Source organism: Anopheles moucheti, chromosome 3 (genome assembly GCF_943734755.1).
Source record: "Anopheles moucheti chromosome 3, idAnoMoucSN_F20_07, whole genome shotgun sequence".
In the NCBI taxonomy this organism is placed as follows: domain Eukaryota; kingdom Metazoa; phylum Arthropoda; class Insecta; order Diptera; family Culicidae; genus Anopheles; species Anopheles moucheti.
Window position 1 is genome coordinate 58341327 of NC_069141.1, and position 18873 is coordinate 58360199.

Here is an 18873-nt window from a genome sequence, read left to right on the forward strand (position 1 = left end):
TACTTGCTATGTTCTGTCTGGGTGCCATAATTTCATTCTCAAAACCCTACTGGGGAACGGCTGTCTGGGTAGTGGATGCATATTGGATGCACTCCGAACCAGAGCGTGAACGAAAAAGGGGTACCCCGGCGTGCGAGTACTTACATCCTTGTAGATCCGGTACTGGTCAATGGCCCAGACGGTTGGCACATGCGTGTTGAGCAGCTGGGATAGCGAGACGTGCTTGTTGCAGGCCCGGGCACAGATCAGCCGCGTCTTTCCGACGGCCGTATCTCCTACGAGGACACACTTTACCAGCTCCTGGTGTGGCTGTTCGTTGTCCATTCTTCCATACCCGGCGGGAGGATGCGCGTCACGGGGGTTGTGTTCGTCGGTGTCGTCGTCTTCGTGGTTGCTGCTGGCTGGCGTGATGAGTCCCTTCGACTTTACCTAACCGTAAACTTCGAGTGCTGTATGTTGTCGTTTTTTTTTATTTGGTTTGTACGGCCACGTGAACGAATCTGCAAAATAAATCAGAACGAAGAAGAAACTCGTAAACAAATAATCTGTTGATGGTGAATGGTGCCCAATGTTCCACGGCAAGAGAAATCGACCAAACTTTAGATGTAGTTTTTCGGCTTTTGAGCAATTTCGGTAGAGCAATGGTAGAAGACGTCGTTAACAAATGTTTTATGAGACTTTTGACGTCCGACAAAGATACGCCGCCGTGTGCGAACAATAAAGCAGTTGATTCGCAAACGAAAAGTTTCACAATCTATCGCGGATTACCCATTCAATTGTGTTGTTTGTAGAATCTGTCCCTAAAAATGTCGCTCAACGAAGACGGAGAAAGAACAAACAAATGTTCAACGTGAATAAAAGCTCTCACTCTCACATCCACGTTCAAGGATCGGGCTCATTGTCGCACTCACGTGGTGAGATGAGGTGAGATGAGGTGAGGTGGTGAGATTTCACACGCAGAAAATGCTTTTATTTTCGCTACCGCGATACGGTTAGGGTCCTGGGTCCTGCAACACTAATTATTAGTGCCGGGTATGCATAAGACGACCTCTCATCCTTAAACACTGCGCTACGCGCATTTGCATAATTTCGCTCGGCAAAATTGTTACCACTTCCCCGTTGTCCACCACGAAGGGTACTTGACGAAACCTGGAGGATATGTACGGGAACACCGTACAGTGGGTTTAAGTAATTAGTGCCTTAAGCTCTCGTGATACACGCTACGAGGGGTGTACATTGCGAGAAATAATTTAGAGCATTTATTGGGCAGTAATGGAAAAGAGTTCGTCGATGGAAGTTATGATAGGCGGCGGCATGCGAAACATTAGTGTGCCGTGCCGCACGGATTCGACGCCCCTTTCTAGCGGGCGAGGGTGTTTGGGTACTACTAGAGCTTGCATTAATTATTGCAGCTGCATCACACGATGCACACAAGTTGAGACGCTCTTTTTTGTCGCTTAGAATATATAATCCTTCGGAGGGATTAGTGCATTCGATTAGTAACACTAGCGGGATGGTGTCATCTACGGTTCAAGGTTTGCCGCACGTTTACCTCTTGAAATGTAAACTCCCTACTTGACAACAGCGATCCACCGACGGCATAGACGTTGTTTCCATCTCAACAACAACCACCGTACCCCGTTAAGCTTTCTTAAATAATACGCTCTTGAGGCTGAGACATGGCGATGACGGACCAGTGTTCATCAAAAATTCCGCCCTGAAGATGTCTTTTCCTCCACTCTCGCTCATTGCTAAATTCAATACTCAAGAGCCGCGTTTTTGAAAATAACAATTCCACCACGATTATCTTTCAAATCCGCATTCTTCTGGTTGGGAAGAAATACAACCCACCCGTGGACAGACAAACGACAAGCGTGCCATGTGCGTCATAGTATCCCCCCTGACGCCATAATTTAGAGCCCACCGTATACGGGGATGGGTTCGTTCCACCCAACGATAGCCGGCGGGCGGGGATTTTTCTGGCTGGTAGTTTTTGTTTTGCTACAACTAAAAATTTTACATACATCTCGTACACCTCTCTTCCAACTGGTACAAACCGCTCGAATCTGGTATCCTGATGTGGAATCCACCCCCCGCTGGTGATCAGTGGTCGGCACATTAGCGATCGCTTTGTCGTTCGAAACATGACGCTTTTTTACTTCTAATTGAAGTAGACATAATATTAATTGCGGTTAGGAAGTTATATTTGCTGCAATTATGCTAACTTATGAACAATATTCCTAGGAATAGAAGGGATATTTATCAATCAATTTGTATATAAGATCATTCTCAATGTCTAATTGTGAGTTGGAAATAGTACATTTAACAATTGAACATGAATTGAAGATGAATATTTGGAGGAACACACAAGGATGAAGATTTCTTTCGGTTCCGGAACTTTAGTTCATCCTTATCCTCTCTCCCCAAGGATCTTTCTGTGTAAGTACATTTAGTACTCGCTTTTCCTACCCAGCACGACCGTACAACCTTCTTATAAGTTTGCTCACCACTGTCCTAGACAAACTACTCGAGCAAGTGACGTGTGAGTGGAAGTGCACCGGTTTTCGGTGGATTCGCTTAACGGAAACTGGTCTCAACCAGGTGATTCCTGGAGTTGTGGTGCCGGTGCCCAAAGCAAAACATAACTAACGAATAAGCGAAACAATCACTCGGGCCTTATCTAATCATGCACAGCCTCACTAGTACAAACGCCGAACGACGCGTCTTGCACGAGGGATTGGCGATTAACGGAACGGGATGATTTGGGGGGTTGTTTTGAGGGAATGTATATCAATTAATGAGTGTGGAGTGAGTTCCTTAAAAAGAGCTTAATATTTTTAGATCACATGTCACGGATCTCTGATCTTTAATGATAAATTGATTATTTGCAACTTTCGGGTATTTCAAAAAGGGTTTTGTAGATGCGTTCTTGAAGTTCATCCTTTAGATCTTCGGCTATTATTATTATACTAGCCCAGTGGCCAGCAAACATCTGGGAGCAAAGTATTATAAAAATATAAATTAAATAAATATAAAGGGCTAAAATATTAAATTTGGTACTTTAAAATTTTAATTATGTGTGGCTTATAATGTGTACATTATAAGTGAAGATATCCACCAAAACAAAAGAACACAACGGATGCCGAAAGATCCCAAGTTTGCGCTGCTCTCAGGGAAAATTTGAACAATGTTTAGGATTTTTTTCATTAAATGTCATTAATCTACAATAAGGTTTAAATACAGCACACTGTTTGGTCAAATTCTTAGCAAGCTTTGTATACGATCACAAGATCAGGACCATCTTCAACAAAGAGTCAAGAGTGATATTCCCAAAGAACTGTATATCACCGATCACTATACTAGCCCTCTTTAGCTAGACCTTGTGTCAAACCAAACTCTCGAAAGTTAATTAACAGTAAAGGCTTCAAAATTGTGAAATTTCATATTGTGAAGTCCTTTGTGCACATTTCTGTTAAGATTTAACCCAAGATCGGAAGTGATGATTTGTTCATTGACAATTCAGCTATTGGACCTGCATCCTGAATGTGGTTTATCAACTGAAAAAGTGAATTTCGAATCGTTGTGCGTACTTTAAATGTTGTGCGCATAGTCAATTTAAAAATAATATGAGTAATACAATATATTATAACGAAGAAATCAACAGCCAAGAATTAAAAACATTAAAAGAACGAAAACCACTATTTCACATTATGGTTTAACCTATTGTTTTGATGCGCATTATCTCTAGCTTTTGCAAAGATCCATTACGTAGCTGCTGCTAAATGCTTTGATTTTGTATCTTCGTTCCCGATTTGGGGTTGCAATTTAGCAGCTATGGATTGGCCAAAAAGCACAACGTGACCAAGCGCACGTAACGCTTATACATACGTACGTGCGAAGCAACATCATGTCCGGAAATGCAATCCAGCCTGCACTCTGCCGCATCGTCATCTGAATGTGGCGACTTGAGTCAACGTAGCATGACACAAACACTTACTGGGCGGGGGGACTTAATGAAAGCCCCACAGGGGGACAGAGAGTTTCTCAGGCGCATCTTCCGTACGTTCGAGATGAGACTATTGTTCACAGGGTGAATATTCGGTTTTGTTTCTGAAAATAGTAACCATCATCATCACACATGCAACCGATGATAGCCTTTCCCGATCCGACAGACCACCACCCATTCATCATGCCGGGGCCGAGAGTTTTCTGTCAAAAATGACAACTCATGCGACATCAGCGACAAGTGCCCCCGCTGTGTACTACTGTTGCTAATCAAAACCAACTAGCCCATTCTGCTATCACCAGCGTCGAACGGGGCCAAAGCACACACACAGAGATCGAACAAAACGTGCACCATGTGCTGTGGCATGTGCTACCGTGGATGCACCGACAAAACACAATCACCTGCTGTCACGCGCGTTGTCAACTTGCCTTTGGCGTGCGAACTTAGAACTTCGTCATTAGCGAATGTCAACAATAATAAAGCTGTCGAGAGATCCCCCGCCGCGCATTCTCGCTCTCTCCACCTGTCGCTTCGTGTAATCACACACGATCTCTAGCAAATGATACTGCCGATTATCATTGCAACCAGCGCGGCCAACTGCAGTGCAACAATCCCTTTCCCTTACTTAATACGAAAAGTGTGCGATTAGTCTCTCCGTCTCCTTCCAGCGCGATAAGAGGTGCGGATCGCGATCGCCGGCCCTGTTTGCTGGCAGAAATCGCGATACAAACAAACGCCCTGCTCCCCTTGCCGGGTTTTACCAAACGGTATCGCAACATGATGCTCTAATCAGACGCACCGGTTCTGTGTTGCGTTCGAACGCCTTTTGACACTTTCGCTGGGACTGTGTGCGTGCCATGGCGAATCGTCTTATCATTTTGCACACACAGGCACATGCAGTAATCATAACACACAGCTGATCGTTGCACTGGCTGATCGGCTTGATAAATAACTATCAACAAAGCTGAGCTTCGGCATCAGGAGGCGAAAAAAAATGCGCACAAAGTGTAAACAAAACCAAAAACGGAAGCGGTTCCACCGCACGCTGCTGGCCAGAGTCGCAAATTACATCGAGTTAAGCATTAAGTGATGCACAGCAGCGGGGCCGCCAGAGGATCAAAGGCCAATCCCTGCATCGGTGCAGTATCAGGATCAGCAGCAGCAGCGGGAACAAAAGAATGGCAAGCAAAATGAAGCAAAACTTCATCCAAAGTGGGTTAATGGTGATTCCCATTGGTAGGAATTGAGAGTGCGCCTGGATTGCCTTAATCGAGAGATGAAAACATTTTCCAGACGGCACAACACTGTCGGAGTTCACACAAAGGCACGGCCACTAATATCACTTGGCGGGGCTTTATTGTAAATTAACACTGCAACTGCATACGACCTCCGGGGCCTGGCCGCTCTAATGTAAATAATAAATAAAACCGCTACTGCTATTGAGCTTTTGTTTACCATGACCTAATCCTCGGCGATGACATTGAGCATCGGATAAGTTTAGGTTAAATATGAAGAATTTATCGTACAGGAGAAGACTTGAATATTTTAGAGCGCAAAAATCGACGACGACGACTTCTACGCAAAAGTCTACTCGCGGTCATTCACTTGACAGACAAACTCCAACAAACAGACGCTCATTAGCTAATTGCCCTTGTTGACTTCTTCACTCTCGGTAGCGTAACATCTTTCATGCAAACGTCTGTTTGTCGTTGATATAAGTATTTCCGTAGTTTTAACCCTTAGTACGATAAGATTTAACAATATGCCAAGGTGAGCCGCGTCCTACTTTCGTACGTCTACTGGCGATGAATTTCTTAAACGGCGCCATTTCTCATAGGATATGCACTGGGTTACATGATATTTGTTCATTTTGCCAGACGTGCTAAAGATTTGTTACTATCGGTGCTATCAACATGATATAAGATAATAATTTTAAAATAGTTTAGATGTGTTTCTTTATCTTTGACGAATGAACACATGTCTAAGCTTCCGATTTTGTAGAATAGCCGTGAAATAGAACTAGCAAGCCTTATTCAATGACAGAAATTCAAAGCTTGGCTTTTCTAACCTCCTTTGGGATTAACACTTGAAGATACAGGCAGTCCTCGAGATACACTATTATAGAGGACCGCTATAAACCACAAAAAAATCCGCGTATCTCTAATTTTTGCGTAAGTCGAATCCTGGTGCAATTTCGTTTATACTTCAAAGTCACAGCGTCGACTTCTTTCTCTGCACTGAATTTATTCAGCGAATCAGACGATTTTTAGAAAGAATGCATTAAATTAAGTCAAAAACGAATGTTTTATATGACAAAGAAAGGTATTTCCAAATAAATGTTTCGCATTTTTGCTAAGATTTTGTGCTATAAACTAACTCAGCTGTCCAATTTCTAAAAATCGCGAATCTCCGAATCCGCGTATAACAGGAACCACGTATCTCACGGACTTCCTGCATATATAATATAATAAGGTGATGAGATATTAAATCCGGATTACCTGGCTTTCTTGGAAATGTATTCAATTATGGTTGAAGAGTCAATCAAAAGTGTTCCCCACACTATGGTAGAGGAACCTCCCTGTGCTACTATCCAGGATCTTGATATTCGATAAATGTAATTCAATCATTAAAACTCCAGAAAAACGAATTCAAAGTCTGAGAGCACTGGCACAAATCTGTCAAAATAATCACAATGCATCTGCCCAACAGTCAGCGCATCAGTTACAAATCTTCATATAAATCTTTTTATCAGGAAACAGATAGTCACGATGATGAGATGAGTCTCATTATCAGATAGTCACATAAAATGTATTGTAAGCACACGTCACAAATGGCACACAAATGGCACCCTTTTATTCTGGAAACAATCCAACTGGAAACAGTCCATCGTCTACGAGTCAATAATGTACTCGAGCTGCCCATATTTATTCCCCATCTTCCTGTATCACGAGATGCTCATCGGATTCGTTCATCGCAAATGTAGCACCTATGATCGTGATTGATCGTAACACGACCGAACTGCACGATAGTAAGATTGTCGCATTCAATCAATCCCGCGTGCTGGTACACAATCTCGCGATCTCTTTGTCGGCCATCTGCGACGCAGATCCGCAGCAGCGCGCCGCACAATCACGTACGATCGCGTACGCGTCACAAACGTTGTTGTCGCAAATTTGCCGGGCTGGTCTGGAAATATGGACGATTTCAACGGCGGCGACACACCCTTACGCATTATTGCAATCGCTGCAGTACGCGTACGGTGTTCGGGTTGCAGCACACCTCCCGTTCATATACCCGATGCTCCCTCTCGCCTATGGCCTTTTCTTTTATGGCGAGTGGTTTGGTTAATGTAGGGCCGTTTGTTCATCGTTAGAATTCACTTCCGTGATTAGTTTGAAGGCCACAGATAGACGCATCGTTGGCCCGCCGAAGCTGTCTCTTTGTGAAGGAATTAGTCCGCTACTGTTCAACATTCCTGTGCAAACAGTGTGACGGTGGTGTAATCTTTGAAAGATGATTTAGGATAAAACCAGAGCTCCAAAGAGGTTTTATTTAGCAATTTCTCTTGATGATATTATGCATTTAAAATTTATAGCATCGCAATAAACACAAACCATTGCGTAAAATACCACAAACTCCATAAACGAGTTGGATCGAGCCCCTTACAGCCGATCGTATAATGTGAATTCCGACATCAACCACAAGTCGTCGAGTATGGTAATATTCGGCATGTTTCCAAACCTACCTCCAAACAAGCCACGAGCTACCCGCTTTGCAACAGCAAATAGATGGTCGCAAGATTCTTTTTTTTTTTTGTTGTTTCGCCCATGTTCCGGACCCGTTAGGTTGAAGAAAAACAGGAAATCTTAACGGAGAATAAACAAACCTATCAACAGCCAAATTTTGGCTACACCACGTGTAGGCACGCGCGCACACGTCGCATTAAACAGTGAACAGTTGTTTGTCCTTGATAGCAATCGAGGATCGCACGAATTGTAGCACCACACCAAGGCGAACGAGATGAACAATCAAAATGTTGCCTGCAGCGCCTGGAGCTGCACATATTGTGGCGAAAGCTTGCCCGCTAACATGTTTCGGTGTAAAAACGGTGCACAATATTTCATCATCTGCACGGGAAACCACCCGAGATGCGGAAGTCATCGGACAGCACCGCCGTGTCGATCGGTAACGTTGTCGTCAGCAACCGGTTTCGGTGGATCAGTGATCGTGACTGACATTTCGGGCACGACCCTCATGCGAATCGAGTTTGTCGACATAGTCTGGCCGTGTTGTTCCCTGTACGCATGTAAGTGTACACAAAAACAAAACGACGCTCGTCATACTGTCTCTCCCTGGATGGCACGCCAAAAAGACCTTGATCGTGAACCACTTGTTCGCACCGGATGACGCACGATCAGGTGTGTATTAGTCAGTCGGGCTATCGATTGTAGCATCCCAACAAAAAAGTGATCCTCTCCCGTCCAACAATGCTGATGTAAACTGTTGAAAAGATGCTGCTAAACGACAACACTTCTCCTCTTTAAGATATTTTTAGAATTACGGACCCGAAAATGGTTTGTTTGTCCAGCCGACATCAAAACTCAATCACACTGATGCTCTGCTCCGCACTTTGTCCAATTGTGCTGCCGTGAGAGATTTGTTGACCAGTTGTACACCTAGCTTCGGGCTGCGGGGTGACTTTAGAACATCTACTGCAATCAACCTGGTGATGGTAACACGGCAGGGCGAAAGACGAGGCCACTCTTTTAATCTCCCATAAATCATGTACTCTCGTGTGTTTGCGTCTGTCTGTCAACTGTCATCTGTCCGTTAGGTCATACCTACTATCCCAAGGAGATGAATTTAAATTCTTCGCTCGAGTCCCTCGTGAAGCTCCACTATCGGGAGTACTCTTCGCGCACAAAGGGTTCTCTGAGCGGCTTCTTACATTCCGTCCGACCGTCCGAAAATGCGATGCGCCATTTGCGATGCGAACCAAGGTAGGCACAAGGGAACGAACTTCCTGTGGTGTTGGTTGTGGTGACCGGCAGATATCTTGCTGGTGTGATGTGATTTCATTACCGCCGAATCGCTCGCCCAGTTCGTCATCGTGCTTCCGTCCACTGTGCCGTCTGTAGTTGTAGTAATCGTAAACAACGCACGCCCCGAAGCTATCTCTGGTTGCTGGTGCTGGAGTAGGTGAAACATTCGTTTTAGCACCTTTTATTGCTCAATTATAGTGCAATTCATGAGTACGATGATAAACAGGGTGCTTAACCTGATTTACGAACGAGTGCTGGTGCGAGTTCACTTTCTACTAGAAGAAGATCTCCCTTTCCCGCTATATGTCTCAAGAAGAGAAGAACGAACTGTTACTGTATAAATATTTAAGTATTTAATGTATCTTCCTAACCACACGGATTCTGCTACCAGCGACATTATTGCCAACATCATAATTTATATTCTCACATAGAGGTATTCATTCCGCTTTGCAAACCACGCGGCAAATCGCATTGAGTGCGGAAAAATGCTAAAGTAAGACCCGTTTTTTACAATGTTTAGGTATCAAGGCCTTATTACAATGTGGCAATATGTTGATGCTACAAATTAACACACATCTTGTCGCAAATATTTGCACGCCATTTAAGGGAAACTATAAATTAGTATCACAACATCCCTTGGGTCCCACGCTAATTTCGTTTACTTTTGGGTGACTTCTTTTTGGATTGTCAGAGGAGATAATCTTCATAGAGAACCCACATCCTTGCCGAGGATGCCTGTTAAAACAGGAACCACCATAGTCAGGGAACTGCCCGATTCGCCAGAGCGCCTACGGACTAACAACTCCTCAAGCCTCAGAACCTATGCCGGATGGCCCGTTAGGACATTTACGTCAGCGATAACTTTTGGGTGACTTAAGAGTGAGAGATTTGACATAACAATGGAACTGTTTCTTCTTTAGGTTGTTTTTCATCACACATAGCTGAATTAGGTTCCTTTAGGTCCTTTAAATCCTTTTGCTGAAGGACTGTGCCCGGGTCAAATGGGATTCAATCTACAACCTCCGGTGTATTAGACCAAGCGCTGAGGCGCAAGACTACGAATAAGAGATGTTGATTGGTGAGCTTAAAGAGATTTTGAGTGATTTATTCGACTCTTATCGGATCAGAGATCTTCAAATCTCAATGAAGAGATCAACTGCTCCTCTTTTTAGCATTTCTTCAACATTCAATTGTATTTTTCGACGAAAAACAGAACTCTAATACTTTTCCAGTGCTCAGTACTAAAGCCGTTTTAATTCTTCTCGTACAAGGACACTCCATTTTGCCTGTCTTAAAGAAAAATGCCTCGGCAAAGGTATAGCCAGACGGGAACGACGACATGGGGGCGCATGGTGATAACTGATGTTGATTATTTAGAGATAAATATTTAGTGCGCATTCGAGGCATGTTGAGAATATCCAATTAATATCAATTACTGCGCACGACTTTTGCCCGTGCCAGCAAAAAAAAAGGTATGATGCAATAGTTGTAACCTGCCGGCGGGGGGGCACGCTATTTCCAATCAAATCAAATTAGCATCACAATATATCCAAACTCTTGGCGCGAACCAATCAGGAAGAGGGGAACCCACCAATTATCACATCCGAAAGAAAAAAAATCGACCATCCACGAATTCCGATTCATTCCAGCACAGATTAATTTATAGCACAGCGCATAGCTCTCTTCCACGGGGTGTATTCCACATCGCCCCAAAAGCTGTGTGACTAATGCGAACGCGGTTCGCTCGCCACACGGTACGATCAGTCAGTCGGGAAAGAAAGGATTTCTGTAGGACACCGTAGCACGAGAGACCGTAAACCGTATGCTTAATTAAATTATCCTTCCCAATGCCTTCCATTTTGTTGACCGACAGAATCGACCACGGGCGTATACGGCGTGTTGGCGTTTATTTTCCACTCTTTCTCTTGCACGCTTTCACGGTGTGCTGCTCGTCTCGTCTGTACAAATCGCCCATCACTCACCATGACCGTGTATACACCCGTACACCGTACATTCCGTACGTCCCTCCGTTCCCGAAAACCCGATCCTCGGGGCAGTTCAATTGCAGTTGATGTGTACATCGTGGGTACCATGGAGCGGCATCCAAAGCTTTTGTATGCATAAGTTGTGCATGAATGCACCATTATTTCCGTCACCTCCTCTCGCAACCGGTCACCGCAACACGGCTGATCCGTTGCGCGTCCCATCGCTTCATCAAAAACCCGTTGTTCAATTATTGGTGATTATCAAGATTAATGCTATTTTTAGCATCCATTCGGACCGGGGGACCGGACCTTTTTATGTCCATCGTTTAGCGTACCACGAACCGGTGTGGAGCGCGCAAGGGAGTACAGGGAGCGTGAAGACGATCGATTCGACCCCAGACGTGGCGCATGGGAGTTCGTCGGCACTGGCGCAATCGAAATGTCTCGGCATACGGTTTTGCGTCTTTAAGGAGACGCCGTTTTCCCGCACGGCACACACGGTACACAGCTGATGGAAGCTGTTGCCAAAAGGAAGCTTATCGTTGTGTCCTTGCGCTGATTTGCTGATGCTGCGGTGCGAATGTTATTTATGCATTTCAATAAAATCCACTGCTTGTGAATTGTTTCACCAAAAGTAAAATAAAAATAATATTCCAGAGCTAATGCGCACACACTGAGAGAAGGCGGCGAAACAATTTGAGCATCATAAAGCAGACTGGGCCTCCTTAACGATCGGCAATTCTATCAATCACAACACGAGCCACACACCCAAAAAGGCTCTCCTAAAAGGTTGGTTTTAGAACTGTCCACAACAATTCAGCTCGCTTTCTCAAAAATGGATGATTCATCGCATCGTTCTCGCGAAGCTTTTTTGGATCTAAAATACAAAAAGTGTTTTTTTTAAGTAAAACGTCCTATTACGAACGATATCACTTACCGCGCGCCATCGTATTGAATGTCATTTCAAACAAAATCGCACGATCCTTTCTGTCGGTGCTGCTGCTGGAGGACAAACATTAAATGTCAAAATTTGTTGTGCATCCCACAGGTCCATCAGATGGAACAAGTAGGGAAAGTGTATGAGTCTCCGCTTTTAATCTAGTATATCCTCACTCCTTAACCCCGCGCTTAACCCAACCAGCTACAGGCGGTTAAGTACAACGGAACCACTACGAACGCGAGCTTCGCTCGGCACAATGTGACCAATGAGCAGCAATGATAGCAAATGTCATCTGTTGACATTTCTTGTGCGAGAGATATGCGAACAACCCTCGATGAAACAAAGGCGGTAAAGTGAAGCTATCCGTTGGATATGGTCGCTAGAGTTTATTGAAAAAAAAAGAATCCCTTTTCGTCTGGCACTGTTAAGGAATGTTAATTAGTAAATTAAAGTCAAAATGTTAAACTCATTAAAGATGTTATTGCTACTCTTTGCTGTAAAGAAAACTTATGGAAAAAAGATAAACAAGTAATATAAAAGATAAAGCAAACAAGAAACATGTCAAACTTCGAACAAATAAATAATAGAACATAAAAAATAAAGAAATAAATAACAAATATAACAAACTAACTGAACACAACAAATAATTAAACTCAATCGAACATGAAATTAAGAGAAAAGTAATACAAGCTTTAATCAACATTGCAACGTAATAAAACGCGAATGAAGTAGCCATTGACATGGGAATTCGAATGAAAATCAAAAGGAAAAATCGATCGTAGTACACCGTCGGCATGCATGTATTAATGGTACTGTGTCTGCTTCATTAACAAATTCAATATTTTTAACACCTTTCTGGCACTGTTGTTTCGTGCCGGAGACATTCATCTAATGCCTTTCGTAGGGGATGGAACAAAAAAAAGCACTAGCCACTGAAATGTCCAACAGCACGAATGCATTATTATTCATTAAATTACTCTCATGATTCATTCCGTGCGATCATTGACTGGGCGACCAAGCAAGAACTATGGTTTTTCTTTTATCGTTTCGGGACAGTTTATCAAACAAAGGGACGCCATTTGTTGACGGAGATATTAATTGCAGTTCATTTAGTTGGAGGTGACTGGCCCTTATGATTACAGGGGGGCGGGCTTTCGCTCATAAATTGATCTAACATAGTTGTGAACAAATCCCGTCGGGTTCTTTTACAATCGTCATCACACCGTTTCTGACCGCTTTGCACAACTGGTGGGCTTTTTGTTTGCTTTCCACCGGTACAGATTGCATCGAGAGAGCGAGTTTGGACGATGTTTTTATTTTCAATCCCCCCATGCGACCATTTTTACCCTCCCATTCTCCACCATTTAGTACACACAGTGGGGCACGTTAATTCCTTGTGGCGCCACCGTTGACGCGATGTGTTCCGTGGTGGCGTCGGAAAGGATTTTCGCTTGCCAGCAGTGCATGAAATCGCGCTTCACAACTGGCCAAGGGGGAGCAGTCGAGCACTTTACAACCCTCAATCGAGACCAGCGTGCAGCGGGACGGTGGTCCGCAACGGCAATAGGATTAAAGCTGGTAATTTACATCTACACTTGCTTCCGTCACCTGTCAGCGCAGCAGCAGCAGCCAGACACGGTGAGCAAACTGTCACTGGGGGCACGATACTTATGTGTTTTTGTTTGTTTTGTTTCCGATATTATTTTTCATAGTGTATGCTCTTTTTTCTTTTGCTTTTCCTTTCCACTTGAAAGCGTGGGCAAGCTGGAAAAGTGCCATGCTTGACATGGAAAGCTAATCGCTTTTATTAGTGGTGTTGTTTTGCAAGGGCCCCTGGCTAGTGGAGGACGTTGGAAACAGATCAACGTTTTATGTAAAGCGATAGAAACCGACCATGCTAAAGCTTTGTATCCATGCCGATCGGAACAGTTTGAATTGTTACTGTGAAATGAGGATCCTGGAGGATCTGTTTTTTATTTATTTTAGCGAGAAGAACTTTAACTTATTTATTAAAAAACCTAGTGTTGGCAAGATAGTTGTTAGATAGATAGATAGATAGTTGTTGAGATCTCATAAATCTTGGTTAAATTATATTCTCAGCAGGTGAACTTCAACTGGATCATTCTTTTTGATACTGCCTATCCATCACTCTATCTGTTCATAATTCAAAGTGTACAACTGTGTACAACTGATAATTCAATATAATTATTGTAATTGAACAATCAAAAGAAACGCCGCTTTATTTCAGAAAGCGTCACAATGTGACATTCCTAGATAAATATTTACAATGCAGAGTAGCGCGTTAATTATTCGTGGCATGATTAAACGGTCACGGCTGGCGGTCAAGGTTAGAGGTGGTCCTAACAATGACCAATGGTTGCAATTGTTATAATTTGTTGGAAAGAACAGACTATTGTTTAGAACGGTTAGAAACTCTTTCGGTGTTGGAACGGTTTTTTGGAATGATTGGAAATAACATTGCTTCGTAGTTCGAAAGATCGTTGCACGATCACGATCTTTTTACATACGACAACCAACGCGAGATCAAATTGAATAATTTCACAAAAATTTAAATTAAAAATCCTGCAACGCTGGGAAAATCCATTTACAAAAGGAATATTTAAATGATATTTAAGGAACAATAATCATTTCATTCGTGATACCATGAAGGAAAAAAGGAATTGGTACAAACTTGGTAGTTGTTTTCACGTTAAACACGATCGACTTCAATAGGAATAATAAACAATAACTTCAGATCAGATATTGCACGTACAAGCTCCATTTGGGCAAGATAATTGTGAACATCGGTTTAAATGCAGTTCCCAAAATAATCGACGTTCTACTAATAAATTGTAGAAAAGGCAAACCCATCCAAATAAGATCCTTCTCAAATTCAGACATTAAATTACATCAGCTTAGTCACGACTTCTATAGATCCCTACATCACACCCACAACACACGTAAGAACTCGTAAATCATATTAGCCAACATTATAAATGCATAAGTTTTCCATCTCGCCAAGTGCATTCCTGCTTTACCTGCTCGAAACGTGTCAACAGAACGTCAGGGGTTTTAACCTGGAAAACTAAATTTAAACTCTCATCGTCGCTTGGCGAGTTTCATTCATGAAATATTCCGCACTCTCACGACACACGAGAGCGACACATGGCCCGAACGGGTCGAACATTCCCTTTCAAGGGGAATGATATTCGCTTGCACACCGACACCCAGCGTTCCCCCAGCGAAAGCGTTCCAGTTACAACAGATTACATCGCTAGATGCCACCAGCGCAGATTGCGCAGACGGCCACATCTTCACACACTGCTGGCACACTGCCCCCGGTGCTGGGTCGTCGTTGTTGCAAGTCTTCGAGTCGCAACAAGGACGAAGAAAGCGAAAAGTGAATCCAATACACCCACCCAAACCATCGATCGCTCCACTAACTTACTAACTCCACCATGGGGTGATGGCGTTGCCTTCGTTCTAATTTATATTTTTGTTTTCCCAATCCCTCCCCCAACCCCAAAAAGGAAAGGCCTCTCTTATGCTCGTGCTGGGGGGGGGATTTCCTTTTGATGACGCTCGTTGGGAATTTTGCTTTGCACACCAGTACCAGTAGGTCGGCGTGTGGCTTCAACCTTGCATGCAGTGTGATTCCGCCCCCAATGGGGGCTCCTGCTAAGTCGGCCCTTCCAATCCCCACCCAGCGTCCGGGGCACGTCCTGGCTAACCCAAGGCGAGGTGGCGTCAGTCGGCTTCTCGTACACTCCTGCCTGCCTGCCTGCCTGCCTGCCCGCCCGTGCGTTTTGGGTGCGTAGGAGCAGCTAATGAATGTGAAAGACAGACCCATCTACTGGGTCTGGGGCCTTATGGTGTGATTTTTCTCGTGGAAGAAAGGAAACACACCGATGAACGATGGGCCACACATTTATCATTTCCGATTTTCCGACGGGACTCCAAAGCCAAACTGTGGGCTGTGGGCGCAAACAGCGAAAGGGAGACACTTTTTCTTTGATGCACAGCTGAAATTAGGCAAACTTTCATCCAATCAACGCATCTTATATCTCGAAAGCCACCGGGAACACACACAAAAAAACCGGAAAAGCTTACGTTGTGCTTTCATCCTTTCATCTTGGCGTGGTGAGGCGTGTTTCACGCGTGCCAAAATCACTACTATGGAGGGCGTCCTCAGTAAGGTTGGTGCAGCTTCTTTTTTTGTTCGTGTAACTTTCGTCGTCCACTTTGCTGACTCAACCCCGGAGAACCCACAGAAAGCGTAACGAATTCCCGCAGCACGTGGGTTTATTTTTAGCTTACACCGGGGACCGTCATCCGTGTACGTCAAAGACAACCCACCCCCATAGGTATAATCTCCTTCGTAAGTTAAACTTTCCAAACTTTGCTTTCGGGTGGAGTGTTCTTGTTCGCCCCGCAAACAGTAAGGATCGTGGCTTAATTTGGCTGTATTTGCTTAAATGATATTTTGCTTTCCCTTTTCGATGGTGCCCATGTGCAACGTGGTACCTTGGCTTATGTAATCTACCCACAACCGGTGTCCCGTGTTACATTTCCATTTATTAATGAATGAAAGATTACATTCCATTTCTGAAAATGTTCCTGCAACAACACTAACAACCTGCTCTCTTTACGGTACGGGGGAAATAAAAATTCCTCACCGAGGGATACCCCTCCTTACTTGTACAAAACAAAAAAGAAGGAAAGGGGAATGGCCACATAGCTCACCGTTGTGGAACACATTACCCCGAAAGCTCATTAACCCCATCACCTGCTAAAATGTACTGGGCACCTCCACCAACCCCCAAAAACCGAACCGGACAAGTTTATGTAACCCGGTCCCGATGATCGACTCCCGCAAAAAGAGCACGATAAAGCTAAAAATATCTCGCCACCCACAAAAAGAAAACGAAAAACAGAACCAGCCGGCAAGCTCTCATTCATAATGGCACTTTCCCTGGATGTGGGCAATTTTTGGGGGGTTGTGAAAGTGATAAAAGCACAGGCAACCGAAAGCAGAGTGATGACTGATGGTGACTGTGCCATAACTGCCCACGAAACCTTCTCGCTGCTACAAAACGTTGGGGCGCACCGGTGAATTCGTAACAAGGTGGCCGCAAAGAAATAAAAAAAAAACACACACACAAATCGATTTAAAAAAAAAGTATCACAAACATTAGGGAATAAGTTTTCTGTTACTGGGGAAAGGGAACACTCGCAAGTATCTTTTTTCCATCGAATATCCTGCAATAGTGTTGTGGGAAGAGGAAAAAGAGTAGCATAATGAAACGAAAAAAAAAACAAACGCAACATACCTTTCTGCTTGGTATCCAATGTTCAAACACAACAAACCTTGACCGTAACCAATTATTAAAATATTTGCTCCTTTTGTTCTGTTTCATGTTTTTCTGTTGCTTTCATGCGCCAGCAGAGAACAACTAAAAAATAACATTGCAACAGAAAAATACATCTCAAAGTCAACGTCAGCGCGTGAAAAAGGGCAGGGTTTTGTGGGGTTGTTTGGGGACCCATGGGAGCCTTTTTTTAAAATTTAGACACCGAAATAAGCAATTAAATGTTTTGCATTTTGCTAAACAATTGATGGTGATGATGGTGCATTTCATCATTTAGAATTACCTATTATTCCTATCATTATTCTGCTGAATATCCGCGGGAATGGCTTCGAACACTTACTATAAACTTCTGGGCGATGTTTTGATTGTCTATTTGGAGGATTTACCAGTATGATTCGACTGTTTTGTTTTGTATTCATTGTGCATAATAATATTATCATTAAATTATTGTTTTAATTTATTTATAATATGAGTTTAAAAAGATAAAAAAGCTAAAGTGAATTGGATTTCATTTCACTGAAAAACATAATAATATGCGGGCGCATCTAAACAAATGCATCGCACTGTATGTTTTATGATAAATTTTAAAAAAGTTTAAAAGAAATAATTTTTCTTATGTTTCCATAGTTGTTCCATAACCTTGATTACCTTTGCTGTCTCAATAAAGCAGATTTATTGGTCTGTTTCTCTATGTTTGTTTTATCTTTGCTTTCATTTGTTTTGATTCATTTTATGACAATGTTTCTTAATTATTTAACCTGTAGTTGTTTTCTTTGTTTGTTTTGTTTTGTCATTATATTTGCTCTTCTTTGCTTTTCCTGTTTGTTTTTTCCCCTGACTTTAACCTTTTTATTTGCTCTTTAACTTTCCCTTTTTGTTTGTTGTTATTTGCTATGGCAAAAAAGTGTGTCTACATTGTTATTAGTTCATTAAAAATTCCCAGAAAAGTTCTCATCTTCAATTGAGACACATTAAACCGTATATAACACGAAAAAGCTGAATTTCTATAAGTTTCTAAAAATTTTACAAAGAATTTTGACATTATTGGCCCAACAGAAACCGCGTGAAAATAAAGCTTTGTTAATTCGTAGAAAATATGTTTTTAAAATATCTATGTTTGTAAATAAAATATATTAAAAACCACAAATTAAACTGAACTAACATTTACCATAACCGTTGCAACAAACCCTACAAAAACCTGGCAGAGCTACCGTTACAGGATGAAAATAGGTCCCCCGTCAATCACGCAAGGTGAAAATGAAGGGTATACACCACTAGCACTTGTACCGCGTGTATCCTTGCGGTTCTGGCTGTTGCGGGTAGCACGAGAGCACTACCAATTTTCCAAAACTCAACCTCCTCCCATTTGGTGGTTCACAATCGATAACAAAAAGCTCGCACATTATTCCAGCTGCTGAGCTTTAACACAGTGTGCCTTGTGTCTTGGGGGCCGAAGTTTATAAATTAACCCCCCAGTACGTGCACAGAGGCGGGCCCCACCTGCCCATATTTTATCTGTCGCCGATGCGCA

General features: G+C 43.0%; 1 protein-coding gene across 2 annotated transcripts in view; it reads right to left on the reverse strand.

Moving 5' to 3' along the window:
• LOC128301742 (rho-related BTB domain-containing protein 1) overlaps positions 1-18873 on the reverse strand; it is a 33683-nt gene that overhangs the window by 10010 nt on the left and 4800 nt on the right. For both annotated transcript variants that reach the window (XM_053038359.1, XM_053038358.1), the window contains exon 2: positions 145-500. In XM_053038359.1, coding sequence (XP_052894319.1) covers positions 145-324 — 180 coding nt within the window. In that variant the 5' untranslated portion in view covers positions 325-500. The remainder of the gene's footprint in view (positions 1-144; positions 501-18873) is intronic.